The sequence below is a fragment of the Mobula hypostoma genome, chromosome 23, assembly GCF_963921235.1.
Source record: "Mobula hypostoma chromosome 23, sMobHyp1.1, whole genome shotgun sequence".
Taxonomy (NCBI): domain Eukaryota; kingdom Metazoa; phylum Chordata; class Chondrichthyes; order Myliobatiformes; family Myliobatidae; genus Mobula; species Mobula hypostoma.
In genome coordinates, this window is record NC_086119.1 from 18,002,949 (window position 1) to 18,023,608 (window position 20,660).

Below are 20,660 nucleotides of genomic sequence, written 5' to 3' on the forward strand. Positions count from 1 at the left end.
GTTCCTGACTGATAAGGTCAAGGAATTGGAGCTGGAGGTGGAGCTGGATGTACTCAGGACCATCCAGGAAGCTGAAAACTTCATAGATGAGATTTTTATTGAGGTGGTCACACCCAGGCAGCAGGCTTCAGATAGTAAATGTGGGACCACCAGAAGTAGGAGGAGTAAACAGTTAGTGCAGGGTTTTCCTGTGGCCATTCCCCTCTGCAACAAATATAGCCCTTTGAATACTGCTTCAGGGGATGACCTATTAGGGCACAACAACAGCTGCCAGGCCAGTGGCACTTGGCTGACTCTGAGGCTCAGTAGAGAAGGGAAATTTTCAGAGTGATAGTGTTAGGAGACTCGATAGTGAGGGGAACGAAGAGGAGGTTCTAGAAACATAGAAAATAGGTGCAGGAGTAGGCCATTCGGCCCTTTGAGCCTGCACTGCCATTCAGTATGATCATAGCTGATCATACAACTCAGAACCCTGTACCTGCCTTCTCTCCATACCCCCGATCCCTTTAGCCACAAGCGCCATATCTAACTCAGTCTTAAATATAGCCAGTGAACTGGCCTCAACTGTTTCCTGTGGCAGAGAATTCCACAGATTCACCACTCTCTGTGTGAAGTAGTTTTTCCTCATCTCGGTCCTAAAAGGCTTCCCCTCTATCCTCAAACTGTGACCCCCTCGTTCTGGACTTCCCCAACATTGGGAACAATCTTCCTACATCTAGCCTGTCCAATCCCTTTAGAATTTTAAGCAACACACATCAAAGTTGCTGGTGAACGCAGCAGGCCAGGCAGCATCCCTAGGAAGAGGTACAGTCGACCTTTCAGGCCGAGACCCTTCGTCAGGATTTTATACGTTTCAATAAGATCCCCCCCCTCAATCTTCTAAATTCCAGAGAGTCTAAGCCTAGTCGATCCAGTCTTTCATCATATGAAAGTCCTGCCATCCCAGGCATCAATCTGGTGAACATTCTTTGTACTCCCTCTATGGCAAGAATGTCTTTCCTCAGATTAGGGGACCAAAACTGCACAGAATACTCCAGGTGTGGTCTCACCAAGGCCTTGTACAACTGCAGTAGTACCTCCCTGCTCTTGTACTCGAATCCTCTTGCTATGAATGCCAGCATACCATTCGCCTTTTTCACCACCTGCTGTACCTGCATGCCCACTTTCAATGACTGGTGTACAATGACACCCAGGTGTCATTGCACCTCCCCTATTCCTAATCGGCCACCATTCAGATAATAATCTGTTTTCCTGTTCTTGCCACCAAAGTGGATAACCTCACATTTATCCACATTAAATTGCATCTGCCATGAATTTGCTCACTCACCTAACCTATCCAAGTCACCCTGCATCCTCTTAGCATCCTCCTCACAGCTAACACTGCCGCCCAGCTTCGTGTCATCTGCAAACTTGGAGATGCTGCATTTAATTCCTTTGTCTAAGTCATTAATATATACTGCAAACAACTGGGGTCCCAGCACTGAGCCTTGCGGTACTCCACTAGTCACTGCCTGCCATTCTGAAAAGGTCCCGTTTATTCCCACTCTTTGCTTCCTGTCTGCCAACCAGTTCTCTATCCACATCAATACCATACCCCGAATACCGTGTGCTTTAAGTTTGCACACTAACCTCCTCTGTGGGACCTTGTCAAAAGCCTTTAGGAAATCCAAATATACCACATCCACTGGTTCTCCCCTATCCACTCTACTAGTTACATCCTCAAAAAATTCTATGAGATTCGTCAGACATGATTTTCCTTTCACAAATCCATGCTGACTTTGTCCGATGATTTCACCGCTTTCCAAATGTGTTGTTATCATGTCTTTGATAACTGATTCTAGCATTTTCCCCACCACCGATCTCAGGCTTACCGGTCTATAATTCCCCAGTTTCTCTCTCCCTCCTTTTTTAAAAAGCGGTGTTACATTAGCCACCCTCCAATTCTCAGGAACTAATCCAGAATCTAAAGAGTTTTGAAAAATTATCACTAGTGCATCCACTATTTCTTGGGCTACTTCCTTAAGCACTCTGGGATGCAGACCATTTGGCCCTGAGGATTTATCTGCCTTTAATCCCTTCAATTTACCTAACACCACTTCTCTACTAACATGTATTTCCCTCAGTTCCTCCATCTCACTAGACCCTCGGTCCCCTACTATTTCTGGAAGATTATTTACGTCCTCCTTAGTGAAGGCAGAACCAAAGTAGTTATTCAATTGGTCTGCCAAGTCCTTGCTCCCCATGATCGATTCACCTGTTTCTGACTATAAGTGACCTACATTTGTCTTAACCAATCTTTTTCTTTTCACATATCTACAAAAGCTTTTACAGTCAGTTTTTATGTTCCCTGCCAGCTTTCTCTCATAATCTTTTTTCCCTTTCCTAATTAAGCCCTTTGTCCTCTGCTGGACTCTGAATTTCTCCCAGTCCTCAGGTGTGCCGCTTTTTCTGGCTAATTTGTATGTTTCTTCTCTGGAATTGATACTATCCCTAATTTCCCTTGTCAGCCACGGGTGCTCTACCTTCTCTGGTTTATTCTTTTGTCCAACTAGGATGAACAATTGTTGTAGTTCCTCCATGCGATCTTTAAATGCTTGCCATTGCATATCCACCGTCAACCCTTTAAGTATCATTTGCCAGTCTATCTTAGCTAATTCACATCTCATACCTTCAAAGTTACCCTTCTTTAAGTTCAGAACCTTTGTTACTGAATTAACTATATCACTCTCCATCTTAATGAAGAATTCCACCATATTATAGTCACTCTTACCCAAGGGGCCTCGCACGACAAGATTGCTAATTAACCCTTCCTCATTGCTCAATATCCAGTCCAGAATGGCCTGCTCTCTAGTTGATTCCTCGACATGTTGGTTCAAAAAACCATCCCGCATACATTCCAAGAAATCCTCTTCCTCAGCACCCTTACCAATTTGGTTCACCCAATCTATATGTAGATTGAAGTCACCCATTATAACTGCTGTTCCTTCATTGCACGCAGTTCTAATTTCCCGTTTAATGCCATCCCCAACCTCACTACTACTGGTGGCCTGTACACAACTCCCACCAGCATTTTCTGCCTCTTTGTGTTATGCAGCTCTACCCATATCGATTCCACATCCTCCCGGCTAATGTCCTTCCTTTCCATTGTGTTAATCTCCTCTCTAACCAGCAATGCCATCCCACCTCCTTTTCTTTCATGTCTATCCCTCCTGAATATTGAATATCCCTGAATGTTGAGCTCCCATCCTTGGTCACCCTGGGGCCATGTCTCTGTGATCCCAACTATATCATATTCATTAATAACTATCTGCATATTCAGTTCATCCACCTTGTTACGAATGCTCCTTGCATTGACACACAAAGGCTTCAGGCTTGCTTTTACAACACTCTTAGCCTTTACACAATTATGTTGAAAAGTGGCCCTTTTTGATTTTTGCCCTGGATTTGCCGGCCTGCCACTTTTACTTTTCACCTTACTACTTTTTGCTTCTACCCTCATTTTACACTCCTCTGTCTCTCTGCACTACTTCCCATCCCCCTGCCACATTCGTTTAAATCCTCCTGAACAACAGTAGCAAATGCTCCCCCTAGGATATTGGTTCCAGTCCAGCCCAGGTGCAGACCGTCCTGTTTGTTCTGTGGTGCGAAGTGCCATCAAGATGGTGTGTTGCATCCTAGGTGCTTGGGCCCAGGATGTTTCAGAGCAACTCCAGAAAATTCTCGGGAGGGAGGATGAGCAGCCGGAGGCTGTGGTGCACACCAGCACCAATGACATAGGTAGAAAGGGAGAGTGAGCAGTGAGTATAGGAAGTTAGGGAAGAGGCTGAAGAGCATTATCCCCAAGATAGGAATCTCCGGATTACTCCCAGTGCAATGTGCTTGTCAGGGCAGGAATAGGATGATAGTAGAGGCAAATGAGTGGGTAAAGAAGTGGTAGAGGGGACAGGGATTCAGACTTATGGTTTACTGGGATCTCTTCTGTGGAAGGTGTGAATTGTACAAAAAGGATGGGTTACATCTGAGCCCGAGGTGGGGGGCCAATATCCTTGCGGGCAGTTTTGCTAGAGCTTTTGGGAGAGCTTTAACTAAATTGACAGGGATTGGAACCGGAGTGATAGGGCTGAGGACAGGGCAGTTGGTATACAAGTCAAAGCATTGTGTAGTGTGACTGAGGAAGCACAGGCAGATGAGAGGACAAAATTACAGTCAGTGGGATGAGGAGAAGTGTGATATGGGGACAAAATCGAAAAGGATGAATACAGGACTGAAGGTGTTATATTCGAATGCACACAGTATACAGAATAAGGTAGCTGATCTTGTAGCACAGTTAGAGATTGGTGGATACAACGCTGTGGGCATCACTAAGTCGAGACTAAAAGATCATAGTTAGGAGCTTAACATCCAACAATACACACTGAATGGAGAGGACAGGCAGGTAGGCTGAGGGGTGGCATTACACATGATCTTGGAAGACTATTAACTTTCCCTTTGTTATGTTACTGAAGAATAGTTAGCCACGGTGATTTTCTCCAGAAATACTGGCAGTTCTATCGGGAATTGTTCATTTCTTCCTCTGCAACAATGAGAAAGCCCAATACCCCCACGGAAACACACAGTTAAAAGGCTATTGAATGACTACCCCAATGTTATTGAATGGTTCCCTAGTATGATAAGATGGACTCTTGATCTCACAATCTACTTTGTTATGATATTGCACCTTATTATTTACACTCACTATACTTTCTCTGTAACTGTTACATATTATTCTGCATTCTGTTACTGTTCAACCTTGTTCTGCATCAATGCACTGTGTAAAATGATTTGATCTGAATGAACAGCCTGCAAAGCAAACTTTTCACCGAATCTCAGTACATGTGACAATAATAAACCAATTCCAACTCCATGCATGCATGAACACAAATGGCCCAAAATTTCTAAGAGATGCCTTGCCAGTGTTTTTTTAATTGTGTCTGACATTGCAGTTCTCATGGAATTCAGTGTCACAATACCAACTTCAAGGTGCTTCCCTGTCCAATGAAGCTGTGCCAGGCATAACTTCATGTATTTCAATTAAGAGAAAAGGCTGCAATGAAGCGTCAGTTAATACACATACATGATTTGAAATGATTGCCCTACACATTTTTAGTGATTATATTTTTAATTACTAAAACATTTTAATAATTTAATGAAAGGAATAGCATGATTAGTATAAATATTCAAATTGTTTGGCAATTTTGACAGCTGGTTCCAGAAGTGGATTTAATCAACTATCAAAACAGAACTGTTGGCAGAATTTATTCAAATTATGCACAAAGCTAGCTACAGTCAGAAGCTATCAGGTTTTTGAGCCAATGATCGTGGTGAAAAATTGGGTGTAGCCACATATACTAAAGCTATGTGTCTCCCAATCAGTGCTTCCACTTATATCTACAGCAACCTTTTATGCTGCTGAATAGTACTGTTGTTTTTCATTTAAATTATCTTTAATGATTTAACTCTTAAAAAGAAACACAAGACACAAAGGTTGAGTTCTCAATGGCTACCAAATACAAGCCAGCCATATAAAGAATTCAGCATGTGAAGAGACCTAAAACTAGAGATTTTATACTAACCCCAGTCCCATGAAATTCTGGTGCAACCTGAAAAAGGAAGCTAATATTTATAATTTTGCCATGTTCTGAAGATGCTGCTCCTATGGATACTGAACTGTCTTAGTTTGTATTTAGTTTTACTAAAATATATTTTTACAACGACATATGTGCATTCCAACAGACCTACAGAAAATTAGCTGTGATAATAGAAAGCAAAGGTTTCATTGTATGCTAGATTTTTTATATAGTTTCTGATGGTATGGCCTCCACGGATGATCTCAACATCATCTGGGATTACCTGGAGAGATGGAAGCAAGCGAGACAGCCAAAGTGTCTGCAGAAGAACTGTAGCAAGTTCTCCAAGTTGCATGGAACAACCTACCAGCCAATTTTCTTATAAAACTACACGACAGTGCACCTAAGAGAATTGGTGCAGTTTTAAAGGCAAAGGGTGGTCACACCAAAAATTGATTTGATTTAATTTTTTTTTACTGTTTACTGCTCTTTATAGTAAAGTTTTTGATATTTAGAAACTTTTCAGGTCATTATTTTTGAAAGCATCTTTGCTTTACAGCATTTTTTACAAGTGCCTAAGACTTTTGCAGAGTACTGATAATTTTTATGTTACTTTGCTGTATCTCCAAAATAAAATAAATACATTGCAGTGCACTTCAATTAAGATGCGATCATGTTCATTGCAAAGATATGCATACTTCTTTTGACCAACAATATTAAAAACAGCTAAATAACTTTTTATTAAGTAATTGGTTTCTTGCATAAATAAGAAAAATAACCAGTACCTTATATATGGTTTCCTGCAATCGTGCTTTCAAGTTAGCAGTACCAGTCATTAACCCAGACACAAGAATGATGTCTCCTTGCTTTCCTTCTTTTTCCATTGTTGCTATGTGTGGAGGTGGTAAATAGGTAGATTCTGAAAACTTCAGTATTCTGACAAAAATAGTGAAAAGATACAAAAATTACAGTAATTATCTAGCAAAAAATTGTGAGGTTGACCATTTTGAAAAATAGGCAGATGAGTTTGATATGTGCCAAATAATTACCTGGGCAATATACTCAACCTGGAAAAACTCTTTTAAAATTGTTCAGTCTACTAAAACCATCATTCCATCAATTCAAAGCACTTCACATTCACGCATTAATATGGAATAAATAGTAAAGTATGCCTACTGTTGCTTAAATGCTGTGTTTCTAATTTCAGTCAAATAAATTATTTCCAAGGAATATACAGTAGTAAAATGAGGAACTGTTATTAAACCCTTGCCATCATCAAATATTTCCCAAATATTACTTGACCAGCATAACTAAGAGGCCCAAGAACTTGACACTTAAGAGTTTTTGCAATTTGAGTCAAATGTGCAGCACCACAGAAAACTACGGAACTGAGAGAAAATATCTCCCAGCAAAGTAAAAAGTCAAAGGAAAATTATCAGCCTTAATGATGAAATAAAAGCAACCTGATCAAATTAAATCAAAATTATATATACAGTGTAAGACCTTTAAGTACAAAAACCCTATATTTACTTCACATCAACTATCTGAAAATATACTTACAGCAACAACCTTATTTATTTCCATTTACTGTCAAATAATGTGAAATAATTGATTAGTGTTTTTTAAATCAAATTTCAAAGAAATAACCCTGCTGTTGCTTACCTAATTTTATGGATTGACTCAGAATTATCTACACTTTCATTCTTCACAATGGTCCAATCGAAAACAAATCCTTCCAAGTTGCTAAAAGTATTTCCTTGAAAATAAAAGATAAAACAAATACACTTTTTTTTTACTACATTCATTTTAAGGATCTGGGTGTTATTGGCAAACTGGTGTTTATTAACCACCCTCACTGCCCTTAAGGTGGTGGCAACTATTTTTGAACTTTGCTGTCCTGGTGAAGGTGCTCCCAGAGCACTGCTGTGCAGAGGGCTCCAAGATTTAGTGTCTGCAATGATGAAGGACTGATGGGTTAGAATCCCTCCAATTGGTGAAAGACTTTTTTGACAATAATGGTTTTGTTACTTGTCATTCTGTGCCCGAATGTTGCTTCAGTGTTATATACATTCAAGCACAGGATGCTTCATTTGATGAAGAGCTATGAACATTATGCAATTGTCAGCAAACATCCCCATTTAGGACTTTATGACTGGGAGTTCTGAGACTATCACAATTAGCACAATTGCAGTGCCACAGAGCAAAATGGAGGGTATCTTCTGTGTGAAGATATTTTCTGGCTTCTGCATGGACTGTGTCATGGTTACCTTTACAAATGGCACCATGGAAGGATGCAGCTGCAACACACAAACTGGTGTACAAGTAGATTTGTGACTCAATACCTGCTACACACCAGTTTGGCAACAAGATTAGATCTATGATGGTGCATCATAGGCACCTTTTGTAATGGATACCAAAGTCCCCTATCCAGGAAACATTTTAGCCCTTGGTGCTTTCAAAGGTTCTTTCAATTTTTGTTCAATGTGGAGAAAACTGATTAACCACCTAAGAAAGAATGGCAGGTGGTAATCAGGAGGTTATACTATATACATATATGCTTAACTACTATGTGGAATAGCTCTCTCAATTTAAACACCAGCCCCCATAAGTTTATGAAAGAACTTTGCCATGTTTGAAATTTGTGCCTTAGTCTATATTGAGCGATCAATCCAATTTTATTCCTCCTCTGCTCAAATTTCACTGTTCTGGTACAGTTGAGAGAGCAGTTAAGAATCAGCTCTAAGTAGGTCAGGAGTTGCAAGTAGGCCAAGTAAGAATGGCATCCCCTCAAATTATAGATTATAATATCAATTTAAATTTCACAGTTCCATGCTGGGACTTGAACTTGATTCTCTATATTATTTGTACAGGCCTCTGGAATGCTAGTCTGATACCTTAAGTGTTATGCCATTACATCCATTTTCCATCTTTAGAAAATGAAAGGTATGATTACGACAAATTTCGGTGTAGAAGGTAAATCAATAACCATGTAAAACAGTGAATGAAACATTATAACCACATTTGTTCTTGCAAATACTAGCTTTAGCGCTATTTCAATTAGGTAAGGTACTCAAAGGAGTAGGGCAAATATGCTTGCATTATACTGCTTTTTCCAGCTTTTCCGCTCAGTCCAATTTAGATGCATGCTTAAAATTCAGTGCTGACCTCCTGACAGTGCACTTTGCCCTATGGAGCTCAGCATTCCTTCCCTGCACCTTTCAGAACTGTCGCATTAAAGTCACTCTTCATGGAGCAACCGAGCAAATACATAGTTGCATCCAGTGTGAATGCATTTCCTTGTAGTCTAAATATTTCCAGACCTTTGAAATAAATTTTCTTAGTCTTGCTCCCCCCAGCTCTACTATTTCCCTTCAGTGAACTTGCTCTTCCTGGAATATATTTCTTCCAGTTTTCCATTCTGACACCTTTTGAGCCATCATTAAAAATCTTCAGAGCCTCCTGTTTCACTGTCCTTTTCTCTTTGGACTTCCTTCCTCCTCTACCAACTCAAATTCTGCTCATTCTCTGCTGTCTCTAGAACTTTTCATTTGTGACATAAAGCTCATTAGAATTTAATAACTCTTGCTCCTTATGAATTGAGCACACAATAAATATAGTCAAATTTGATCTGTGGCTCATGTGACTTACACTGCACACCTCTTCATCCATAAAATCGCAGTTTAAAGTCTTAAATATAAACTACCAATACAAACTTTAATTACTTCAGTTTTCCATAAGGTGAAAAGTAGACATGAGCATTACTTTTTATCACCTACCAAATCACATTTCTATTAATAACAATCATTTGATTTTAAAATTAAAACAAGAATGATTATGAAGCGTTCACAACATTCTGTTATTTGCCAATTTTAACAGATGTGTGAGCGGTGGGGGGGCAACTATCATATGGGGTGAGAACTCACTGGTTGTCAATCCCATTTAGGGTGAAACTGGTCACTAATGGTATGCAAGTTCCTGAAATGAAGTTAAACTGGGATCTGGTCTCTCTCAGAATATTGATCCCAGGACCACATTGCTCAAGATAATTTACTAGTTATTGGAAAATCCAACCAAATAAAGAGAAGCTGGATGAACACAGAGGGAGGATGGAATAGAAGATTATATTAATAGCCCTATATGAGGTGGGCCAAGAGAATGCTTGTACAGAAGATAAATATTGTTGTAAAGTGCTTGTATCAGTGCATAGATTATTTAACTGTTCAGCCAGCACTCCTTTGCTTCCCAGCCACACTAATGCCTGTTTAAGCAAAGCCTCCATTTTAGATTTCTCATCCTTGCTTTCAAATCCTTTCATGATCTTGCTCCTTTCTACCTCTGCCATTTCTTTGTACCTCCTTAACTTCCCAGACAGCCAAGCTCATCTATTTCTGATCTGTTGAGCGTTGATGGAAATTGCTCTATTATGTTAAAACCATGTAAATAGATTTTATAGATGAAAGATTGTGCCTTTCTCCAATGGTCAGATAAGCTGAGCTCTGGATTAGGAAAGTACTTGGTTTAATTGTGATCCTCACCTAAATTAGCTGCTCTTAGCCAGGGTGGCTGTAGCACTCCAATTAGCCTCAATTTTCCCACATTACAGAAATGAAGAAAAAAATCCAATAGACCTGTTGTAAAGTTATTCCGTGACTTACAATATTTACAGACACATTTCCAGCTGAGATAAAATGAGATTGAGACTGATTGCGATGTTAATTCTATAGTGTCTCATAGATGATAAATAACTACTTGGGAAAGATAAAGAATTGTACTTAGGCAACAGATGAATCCAGAAGAAATGTTCCTTGAAAAGGAAATTACATTTTATAATCATCAGATCAGGCATTGGAAATTAAAACTGAGATAATTAAGTGGATAAAATATAAAAGTCTCTAAAGAGTATTACAAAGCAATCATACCTTCTTCATCCAAGGCTCTAACTGTTAATTTTAACAGTGAGTCATCCACGTACAATTCCCGAGTTGTTGATACAATTTCAATTTGGTTTATTATATCCACCATTACATCACACCGCAACACCTGTCCTGTCACTGAAGAAAAAAACTATATTACTGCTTTGCAGATCATTTTCAATTGTTTATCCAAGATTCATTAATCATTGCACAGGAAATATATTCTGATGCACATTACTTTTAAAATTTATCATTACATGCGAGAAAGAAACTTTGTGTCTCTTAATAAGTTATATTCACTTTTTTTTGCCTTTGAGAATCACAAAGCATCTGGAAGTAAGAAGATATATGGTCTGCAAAGGAAATGATGATGATTACCAACAGTGAAACATGCTAGTAACCCTCAACAAATGTGCCAATAACTTTACTTGTCCCAATATTCACCCCAAAATGGTGAGCACCACTCCAACAATGTTGCAACCAAAATCTATATTACTATATTCTACCATGGATAAAAGATTAGCTGACTGGCAGGAGGCAAAGAGTGGGAATGAAAGGGGCCTTTTCTGGTTGGCTGCTGCTGACTGGTGGTGTTCTGCAGGGATTGGTATTGGGACCCCTTCATTTCATGTTATATGTCAATGACTCAGATGATGGAATTGATAGCTTTGTAATCAATACAAAGGTAGGTGGAGAAGCAGGTGGTGTTGAGGAAGCAGGGAGTCTGCAGAATGACTTAGACTGGGAGAATGGCAAAGTAGTGGCAGATTGAATATACTGTAAAGTATTACACACTGGTGGAAGAAGCAAAGGTGTAGACTATTTTCTAAATGGGGATAAAATTAAAAGATCAGAGGTGCAAAGGGACTCGAGAGTCCTAGTGCAGGATTCCTTACAGGTTAACTTGCAGGTTGAGTCATTGATAAGGAAGACAAATGCAATGTTAGCATTCATTTCAAGAGGAACAGAATATAAGAGCAAAGGTGTTATGCTGAAGCTTTATAAGACATTGGTCAGACCGTACTTAAAGAGTACAGTAATCAATTTTGGGCCCCTTATCACCCTTATGTGCTGTCATAGGAGATTGCTCAGAAGTAGTTCACGAGATTGATTCCACGGAAGAAAGCGTTAATGCAAGAGGAGTATTTGATGGTTTTGGGGCTGTACTCGCTGGAATTTAGAAGAATGAAGCAGGATTTCATTGAAACCTATTGAATATTGAAAGGCCCAGACAGAGAGAATGTTTCCTATAGTGGGTGAGATAGAATCAGAGGGTGGTGAATCTGTGGAATTCATTGCCACGGACAGCTGTGAAGCCAAGTCATTGGGTACATTTAGAACAGAGGTTGATGTTTCTTGATTAATCAGGGCGCCAAAGGTTATGGTGAGAAAGCAGGAAAATAGGGTCGAGAAGGACAATAAATCAGCCTTGATGGAGCAAACCTGATGGGCCAAATGACCTGATTTTGCTCCTATGTCTTATGGTCTATATTTCACAATAAATACATCATTCCCTCCAGGTGTTTTAACAAGTAGTGGAAAGATATGAATGGAGATGTGAAAGTGGAAATCTGTAATTGTCTGTCTTAGTTATATTCTTATTTTAAATGATGGCTTCTTTTGAAAAAAATTTAGAAATCAGATATTTAAAGCCTGAAAAAAGTGAGTCATGAAGAAGCATACAGAATTATACAGATAAGGACAAAGCAGCAAGGCCACGTTAGCTCTGGCACTAATTGATACAGGAATTTCCAAGGGATCGTCTGGTTTTCAGAAACAGACTATAATAGTTAAGGCAACATGAGCTCACCCAAATTCATTGAACGAAGTTGTAAGTTGCAAAACAGAAGCATTTTGATCTTCTAGCATGGTTGGTTACTGTAAGCAACATATTACACTTCATTTACATATTACAATAGGTAGTGAAAAGAAATTATCAATTCCTGACCTATATTTTTATACTGCTCATTCAAATGCAGAGCAGGTGACCCTGGATTAGATAGTGGGGCAGGGGAAGGGTAGAAAATGTTCTATATTATGATTTTCTGTAATGTGAAGCTGTCATCTGCACATGCATTAGGAAAAGTACGAGTTGAAAAGTGTGTACTGTATTCACTTCTTTCTTCTGCATAAATTTTGTAGGAATTATTTTTTAAATTCCTTATCCCAGGGTTTTTGATAGCAATTTTTGAATTCCCCAAGGGTGAATTTCCATTAGATGAATTGTTATAAGGCAGGATTTATCTGCAGTGTGCTTTAAAGTTATCTTAGTACGTAAACATTACAGAACTTTTTATTATCAGGATTCTACACTGATAGCTGAAATGCTCATCTACCCTGAAAACCAGCCTTCAACTGTTCAGAAGATTTTTTTTATGTTTACGTTCCACTCACGAGGCTGTACTGTGCAGTTATAGGAGCAATGGTAAAATCCTTCGTAGTAACCACGCAATTTTCCATACCACTGATTTGAAAGCTGGAAAGGATCTACAATAATGCATGAAGGATGGGTGGGACTACAACCAGAGGTCATAGATTAAGGGTAAAAGGTAAAAAATTTTAAAGAAACATTAGGGGAAAGTTCTTTGCCATCATTTACCTGTTGCAACAAGCTCACTCCCACCTGGATGATGCTGGTAGCATTGGGAGAATCACACTTTTTGGTTTCTCTAGTGCCTTCAATACAATCCAGCCACTACTTCTGAGCAAGAAGCTGCAAAGGATGGATGTAGACAAATCCACTTTCTCCTGAATTACTCACTACCTGACAGATAGGCCCCAGTTTACATGGCTGGGTAGTTCTCTGACTGGCACTGGGGCACTACAAGGGTCAGTCCTGTCTCTGTTCACACTGTACATTTCAGACTTTCAGTACAACTCTGAGTCTTGCCACTTGCAGAAGCTCTCTGATGACTCTGCAGTGGTTAGATGTATCAGAGATGGGCAGGAGATGGAATACAGAGGACTGGTGACAAGTTTGTGCAGTGGTGCAGGAGGAATCACCTGCTCCTGAATGTGGCCAAAACCAGGGAGATGGTGATTGATTTTAGGAGGAAGAGGACGATGACGAGTCCTGTATACATTCTGGGAGAAGAGGTTGCAGTGGTAGAGGAGTACAAATACTTGGGTGTTCACCTCGACAACAGACTTGACTGGAAAACCAACAACAAGAAGGGGAAGAGCAGACTCTATATTCTAAGGCAGCTGAGATCCTTTAATGTGTACAGCAAGAGTTGGAGATCTTTTACCAGTCTGTTGTAGCGAGTGCAGTCTTCTTTGCTGGTTTATGTTAGGGAAGCAGCAACGGTGCTGGTGATGCATAAAGTCTAAATAAACTAATCAAAAAGGCTGGATCCATCCTTGGATACAACCCAAACTCTTTTGAGTTACTGGTGGAAAGAAGGTCACTAAATCAAACTGTTATCCATTATGGACAATCTGGCACATCCTCTCCATGACTTACTTACTAAATTAGTAGCAGAGCACCTTTTCAAACAGCTTCATTCAGCTCCACTAGGATTGTTACAGGAAATCTTTCCCACCAAATGCAATAAGCATATACAACAGTTCATCTCTATGCAAAAGGAGAAGACATACCACAGTACAATAGTCTCTGCTTTATTATTCGTACATTTCATTGCACATTGGTACATTATTGTGTATATTATTATTCTGTACTTTATTATTAGGTAAGTCTGCACACTGCTAAGTATACTTTTAAATGTTGCTGCTGTAACAAAAGCATTTCTCACTCAGGATCACTAAAGTGCTTATTATTATTATAATTATTATTTAACAGTTGATGTTTCGGGATGACACCCTTCATCAGGACTGGAGAAAAAAAGATGGGAAGTCAGAGTAAGGAAGAAGTACAAGTGTGTAGGTGATAGGTGAAACCGGGAGAGGGGGAGAGGAGGAGTAAAGACCTGGAAAGTCGATTGATGAAAGAGGTAAAGAGCTGGGGAAGGGGGAATCTGACTGGAAAGGACACAAGGTCATGGAAGAAAGGGAAGGGGGAGGTGATGGGCAGGTAAGGAGATAAGGTGAGAGAGGGAAATGAGAATGGGGAATGATGGTGGGGGGGGGCAATTACCAGAACTTTGAGAAATAAATGTTCAAGCCATCAGATTGGAGGCTACCCAGATGGAATATCACTGCTGAGTTCCTCAGCATTTTGTGTGTGTTGCTTGAAATTCCAGCATCTGCAGATTTTCTTGTTTGTGTAACATCTTTCCTGACTAGGGGGAATCACTCTGGTTGGAAGGAGAGAACTGTAGCTGTGAAACAATCTCAGGGTCTGAGTCCTCCTCCATGGTGGTTGTGGGAGTTGATTCTGGGACTGCAGGAAATGGTTTGAGAGTTCTGGACCCCTTTCTTCTCATTTTCTCTTTTTTCTTCTAGTTTGTGCATCTTGATCTTAGGAAGGTGCATTTAGTTCACTGGAGTACTCTCTTATTAATCCTTCTACTGCTCCCTTTATGATCTGATCTTTCCTCTTGGTCTCATCCACGACATTATCTGACAAATCCTCAGTTTTCAAATCCCCATTGACTTCTTTTTTTTGACCTTCCATTCATCCAGCTGGGCTTTGGTCTTTGCATTTACATAACAATCAGCTTTTTGTCTCTCACTTGAAGTTCATGCAATAACCTTAATACATGCAGAGTAAATTGTTGCTCTTTATATTTACAAAAGTTGAATGTTTGCAACTTTCCTGAAGCTCCTTGAACTTTCTTCCAGTTTAAAACCAAGTTCCATTTCACAAGCAACTGCCTGATTAACATATGAAAAGTTTTCTCAGATATGTTACCTACAAAGACCGGTGTAGTCACTTTCATTATCCCTCTGAGCAGCATGGTCTTCCCTTGGTCCAATATGCTTTCCAACCAGAGGCACAGAGGTTGGCACCTCTCTTGGGCAGTGGTTCATGGTGTACAGCATGGAGACAGTTGTGGCACCATCCAGTTTCTTTCGTAATTCACTTTTAGTTGACTCTATTGCAGGGGATATGGCATGCAAACGATAGATGCATCTCCAGTCAAGTTGTAATTGTCTCAGCCAATCAAAGCTTCACAATGCTGGCCCTCCTGTTTTTACCATATACAAGCATAATGTGGCTTGCTAGTTGTTGTATTTTACTGTTACAAATGTCATTCCCACAGGAGTTTTCTTTTCTCCAGTATAAGTTCTTAGTTGGATATGATCAAACTCATTCTGTGGAATGACTAAAACAGCTGAGCCAGTGTCAAATTCCATTTTAATTAATTTGTCATTCACTTCTGGTGTAAGCTTGTCTATTGTTAGTTTTCACAGTGTAAATCTCAAGGGCACCTAGTTCTATGTCACTATCATTATGCAATTTTTCATTAATAGCATGCAGATTAGTGTTCTTTTTGAAACTGCAACTTGACTTTTTCTCTTCCCTGTGCAGTCCATTTATTTTTGCCTGCCCGACATGCTGTTTGTGCGTCCTACTTTGTTACATTTTCCGCAAGCTTTGCCTTTAAATCTGCATTGGTTTGTTGTACAGTATGTGATAACACAAATTGTTCAGCCAGGCCAGTTACTGTTTAGATATTACAATTTTGTGCACACTCACTTTCATTCCCAACTACAACTCAATGGCATCTGTCTTCTGTTTCCATTGATACATTTAAAAGAGCAGTTGAAATAGCTGTAAGTTGTGCCTCAGTTAGGAGCCATTTCTGAATGCTTTCTTGTAAGATTCCACAAACTAAACAATCTCTTAGTTGATCTTTAAGCCTATTACTGAACTGGCAATGCTTAACCAACTTCTTCAATTCCGCCATGTATGCTGAAATGGATTCCCCTTCCTTGTGATTCTGCTTATGAAACCTAAAATGTTCTATAATCAACAATGGTTTCAGTTCTAAATGCTCCTGCATTACTTTCACAATATCAGCAAAGTTTATTTCAGCTGGATTGTTTGGAGCAATCAAGCATCTAAACAAACTGTATGCCTTTAAATCTAACACTCTGCAAATTGGCACTCGCTTTTCATTGGCAATTTCATTTGCTTCAAAATTCTGCTCAATTGGCTCAGTATACATGAGCCAGTTGTCCATTGTGCAATGGAACATCAATCTTTCTGATGTAACCAGCTATTTCTGCTCTTTTTTTAAAATCAGACAGTACTTGCTGTTTATGAAGCATAGATTCTTCTATTTCTTGCCTTTTTAAAAAAAACTTGACCACGCCTATCTTCTTTTCTAAAGAGTACATGCTATGCAGTTTTTTAAAAAACTTGAACATCTCGCTACACTTCAACAGGCAGGCAGTTGTCTCAGGTTTGTTTTAAACTTGCTCATCGCTACTGTTATGTTTTGTAACTCCAAAACATAACTTGAATTGCAAGAAAAAGACGGAACCAGGAATGAGAGTCTAACCTAGTTTTTTTACATTTAGCAAGGCTTGCACATATGACTAGGTTATGTGATGACATTTGCCATTCATGTACTTTGTACATATAACAGCAATGAATTATTTAAATGAACAAGAATGCTTAATCGAACAATCTATTTACTGCATTACTCACTTACTACAGAAATGTTAAATGCACAACATCAGGTTCATTGGTGAGATCGATGTCATGGGAGCTGTGTGGCCTTGGTTATTGGGGGATCCAGACTCTCATGCCACCTGGTTGCCTGTTACAGCCACCCACGGGAGGGAGGTGTGGGGCTGCCAGAATCCTTGCAGGGCTGAAGGCTGGCTCTGCCGACAGCGCTGCTCTCCATTGTTCGCTCCAAGGACAATAAACTGGATTGCCTTCATCTGTCAGTCTGCAGCTGAACCAGCGTGAGATGAAGAACTGCTGCAAACTTGTTCTTGCAGAAATGAGGCTCCAGGCCAACACCCCATGTACCTGGAGCTGCTTTTTGTGACAGTACATGTATGTGCTGCGTGTAACTACGTGTACTGTGGCCCCAGAGGCACACTCTTTTGTTTAGTTGTTTAAATGTGTATGGTTGAATGACAACTAAACTTGAACTAGCTGCATCACATGCTGTATGAATTTCAATTTAAATTTTAATTTTAGTTTCCATTAGCCCAACAAATTAATTGTAAGCAGCATGTCACTGTAACAAAAGATGATTTTCTCCACACTCAATTGTATGGGAAAGGCAGATTTAAAAATGTAAAAAGCTATTTAAAACTGAAGTTGATGTGTGAAAAAAACAAACTGCACCATTTAATGCGTTTCAAATTCAAATTCTTTGACAGAGGTAGGGTTGAGGATGCAGATTAGAAACATGAGCATCATGAAATATTTAACTATTTTACAATACAAATAGCATACAGCATCATTTGAATTGAGCTTCACATTTTCCTAGCAATTCAAAGACACAATAAACCACCTTGCATAAATTTTGAGCACTGCAAAGTGCTTCCACTCTGAAATATTGTTTGAAGTGTAATCAATGTTGCAATGTTGGAAACACAACCAACTGCAAAGCCTTTTACCACAAAACACATGCTGCCCACATTATCTGTCGTATTGTTGCTAATTGAGAGGTATACAGTGGATCAAAATTAGGTTTATTATCACTGGCATACTGTATGTCAAAGATTCAAAATACATTTATTATCAAAATATGTATGCAATAGACAATAGACAATAGGTGCAGGAGTAGGCCATTCAGCCCTTCCAGCCAGTGCTGCCATTCACTGTGATCATGGCTGATCATCCACAATCAGTATCCAGTTCCTGCCTTATCCCCATAACCTTTGATTCCGCTATCTTTAAGAGCTCCATCCATCTCTTTCTTGAAAGCATCCAGGGACTTGGCCTCCACAGCCTTCTAGGGCAGAGCATTCCATATACCCACCACCCTCTGGGTGAAAAAGTTTTTCTCAACTCCATTCTAAATGGCCTACCCCTTATTCTTAAACTGTGGCCTCTGGTTCTGGACTCACCCATCAGCGGCAACATGCTTCCTGCCTCCAGCGTGTCCAATCCCTTAATAATCTTATATGTTTCAATAAGATCCCCTCTCAGCCTTCTAAATTCCAGAGTGTACAAGCCCAGTCGCTCCAATCTTTCGACATATGACAGTCCCGCCATCCTGGGAATTAACCTTGTGAACCTATGCTGCACTCCCTCAATAGCAAGAATGTCCCTCCTCAAATTTGGAGACCAAAACTGCACACAGTACTCCAGGTGTGGTCTCACCAGGACCCTGTACAGCTGCAGAAGGACCTCTTTACTCTTATACTCAATTCCCCTTGTTATGAAGGCCAGCATGCCATTAGCTTTCTTCACTGCCTGCTGTACTTGCATGCTTGCTTTCAGTGACTGACGTACAAGAACACCTAGATTTCATTGTGCTTCCCCTTTTCCTAACTTGACTCCATTTAGATAATAATCTGCCTTCCCGTTCTTACCACCAAAGTGGATAACCTCACATTTATCCACATTAAACTGCATCTGCCATGCATCTGCCCACTCACCCAGCCTGTCCAAGTCACCCTGCATTCTCATAATATCCTCCTCACATTTCACACTGCCTCCCAGCTTCGTGTCATCGGCAAATTTGCTAATGTTACTTTTAATTCCCTCATCTAAATCATTAATATATATTGTAAACAGCTGCGGTCCCAGCACTGAACCCTGCGGTACCCCACTGGTCACCGCCTGCCATTCCGAAAGGGACCAGTTAATCGCTACTCTTTGTTTTCTGTCAGCCAGCCAATTTTCAATCCATGTCAGTACTCTGCCCCCAATACCATGTGCCCTAATTTTGCCCACTAATCTCCTATGTGGGACTTTATCAAAGGTTTTCTGAAAGTCCAGGTACACTACATCCACTGGCTCTCCCTTGTCCATTTTCATAGTTACATCCTCAAAAAATTCCAGAAGTTTAGTCAAGCACGATTTCCCCTTCGTAAATCCATGCTGACTCGGACCAATGCTGTTACTGCTATCCAGATGTGTCGTAATTTCATCTTTTATAATTGACTCCAGCATCTTTCCCACCACCGACATCAGGCTAACCGGTCTATAATTCCCTGTTTTCTCTCTTCCTCCCTTCTTGAAGAGAGGAACAACATTAGCCACCCTCTAACCCACAGGAACTGATCCTGAATCTATAGAACATTGGAAAATGATTACCAATGCGTCCACGATTTCTAAAGCCACCTCCTTAAGTACCCTGGGATGCAGACCATAAGGTCCCAGGGACTTATCAGCCTTTAGACCCAACAGCCTATCCAACACCATTTCCTGCCTAATATAAATTTCCTTCAATTCATAGATTACCCTAGGTCCTTTGGCCACTATTACATCTGGGAGATTGTTTGTGTCTTCCCTAGTGAAGACAGATCCAAAGTACCTGCTCAACTCGTCTGCCACTTCCTTGTTCCCTATAATAAATTCACCCGCTTCTGTCTTCAAGGGCCGTATACAACTCTGCAATATACAACTATGCAGTATACAACTCCAAGATTTGTTCTCCTACAGACATCTACAAAAAAAAGAAAACCATGGAACCCGTTCAAAGGAAAACATCACAACTCCCAAAGCACAAAAAAATGAACAAATCATGCAAATAGCAAAAAAAACTCAATATAAAACATCAAACTACAAAGTCATTGAGACAGTCCATGAACATTCAGTTTCAGTTCAGTTCAATCTAGCCCAGCCCAGTGGAATACAATTAAGAATTACTATAACTTACAATAAATATATCAAAAAAGTGCAAAAAAGAGCAAAATAATGAGGTAGTGTTCATGGGTTTATGAACCGATCAGAAAATGGAGGGGAAGAAGCTGTTCTTAAAATATCTGAGTGTATGTCTTCCAGCTCCTGTACCTCCTCTCTGATGGTAGTAATGAGAAGAGGATGTGTCCTATATGGTAAGAGTCCTTAATGAGGTTTGCAGCCTTGAGGCACTGCCTTTTGCAGATGTTCTCAATGGTAGGGATGCTAGTGCCCATGGTGTAAAGCTGGCTGAATTTGCAACCCTCTGCAACTTTTTCTGATCCTGTGCACTAGCACCTCCTTACCAGATAGTGATGCAACTAGTCAAAATATTCTCAACAAACATGAGAAAATCTGCAGATGCTGGAAATCCAAAGCAATGCACACAAAATGCTGGAGGATCTCAGCAGGCCAGGCAGC

The 20,660-nt window shown here is 40.0% G+C and overlaps 1 protein-coding gene across 1 annotated transcript in view; it reads right to left on the reverse strand.

Moving 5' to 3' along the window:
- Positions 1-20,660, reverse strand: part of LOC134336991 (nuclear pore membrane glycoprotein 210-like) — a 146,805-nt gene that overhangs the window by 113,429 nt on the left and 12,716 nt on the right. Inside the window, exons 3-5 of the mRNA XM_063031734.1 lie at positions 10,526-10,657; positions 7,269-7,362; positions 6,392-6,542 (exon numbers count right to left, since the gene is read on the reverse strand). Of these exons, the coding sequence (XP_062887804.1) occupies positions 6,392-6,542; positions 7,269-7,362; positions 10,526-10,657 (377 nt within the window). The remainder of the gene's footprint in view (positions 1-6,391; positions 6,543-7,268; positions 7,363-10,525; positions 10,658-20,660) is intronic.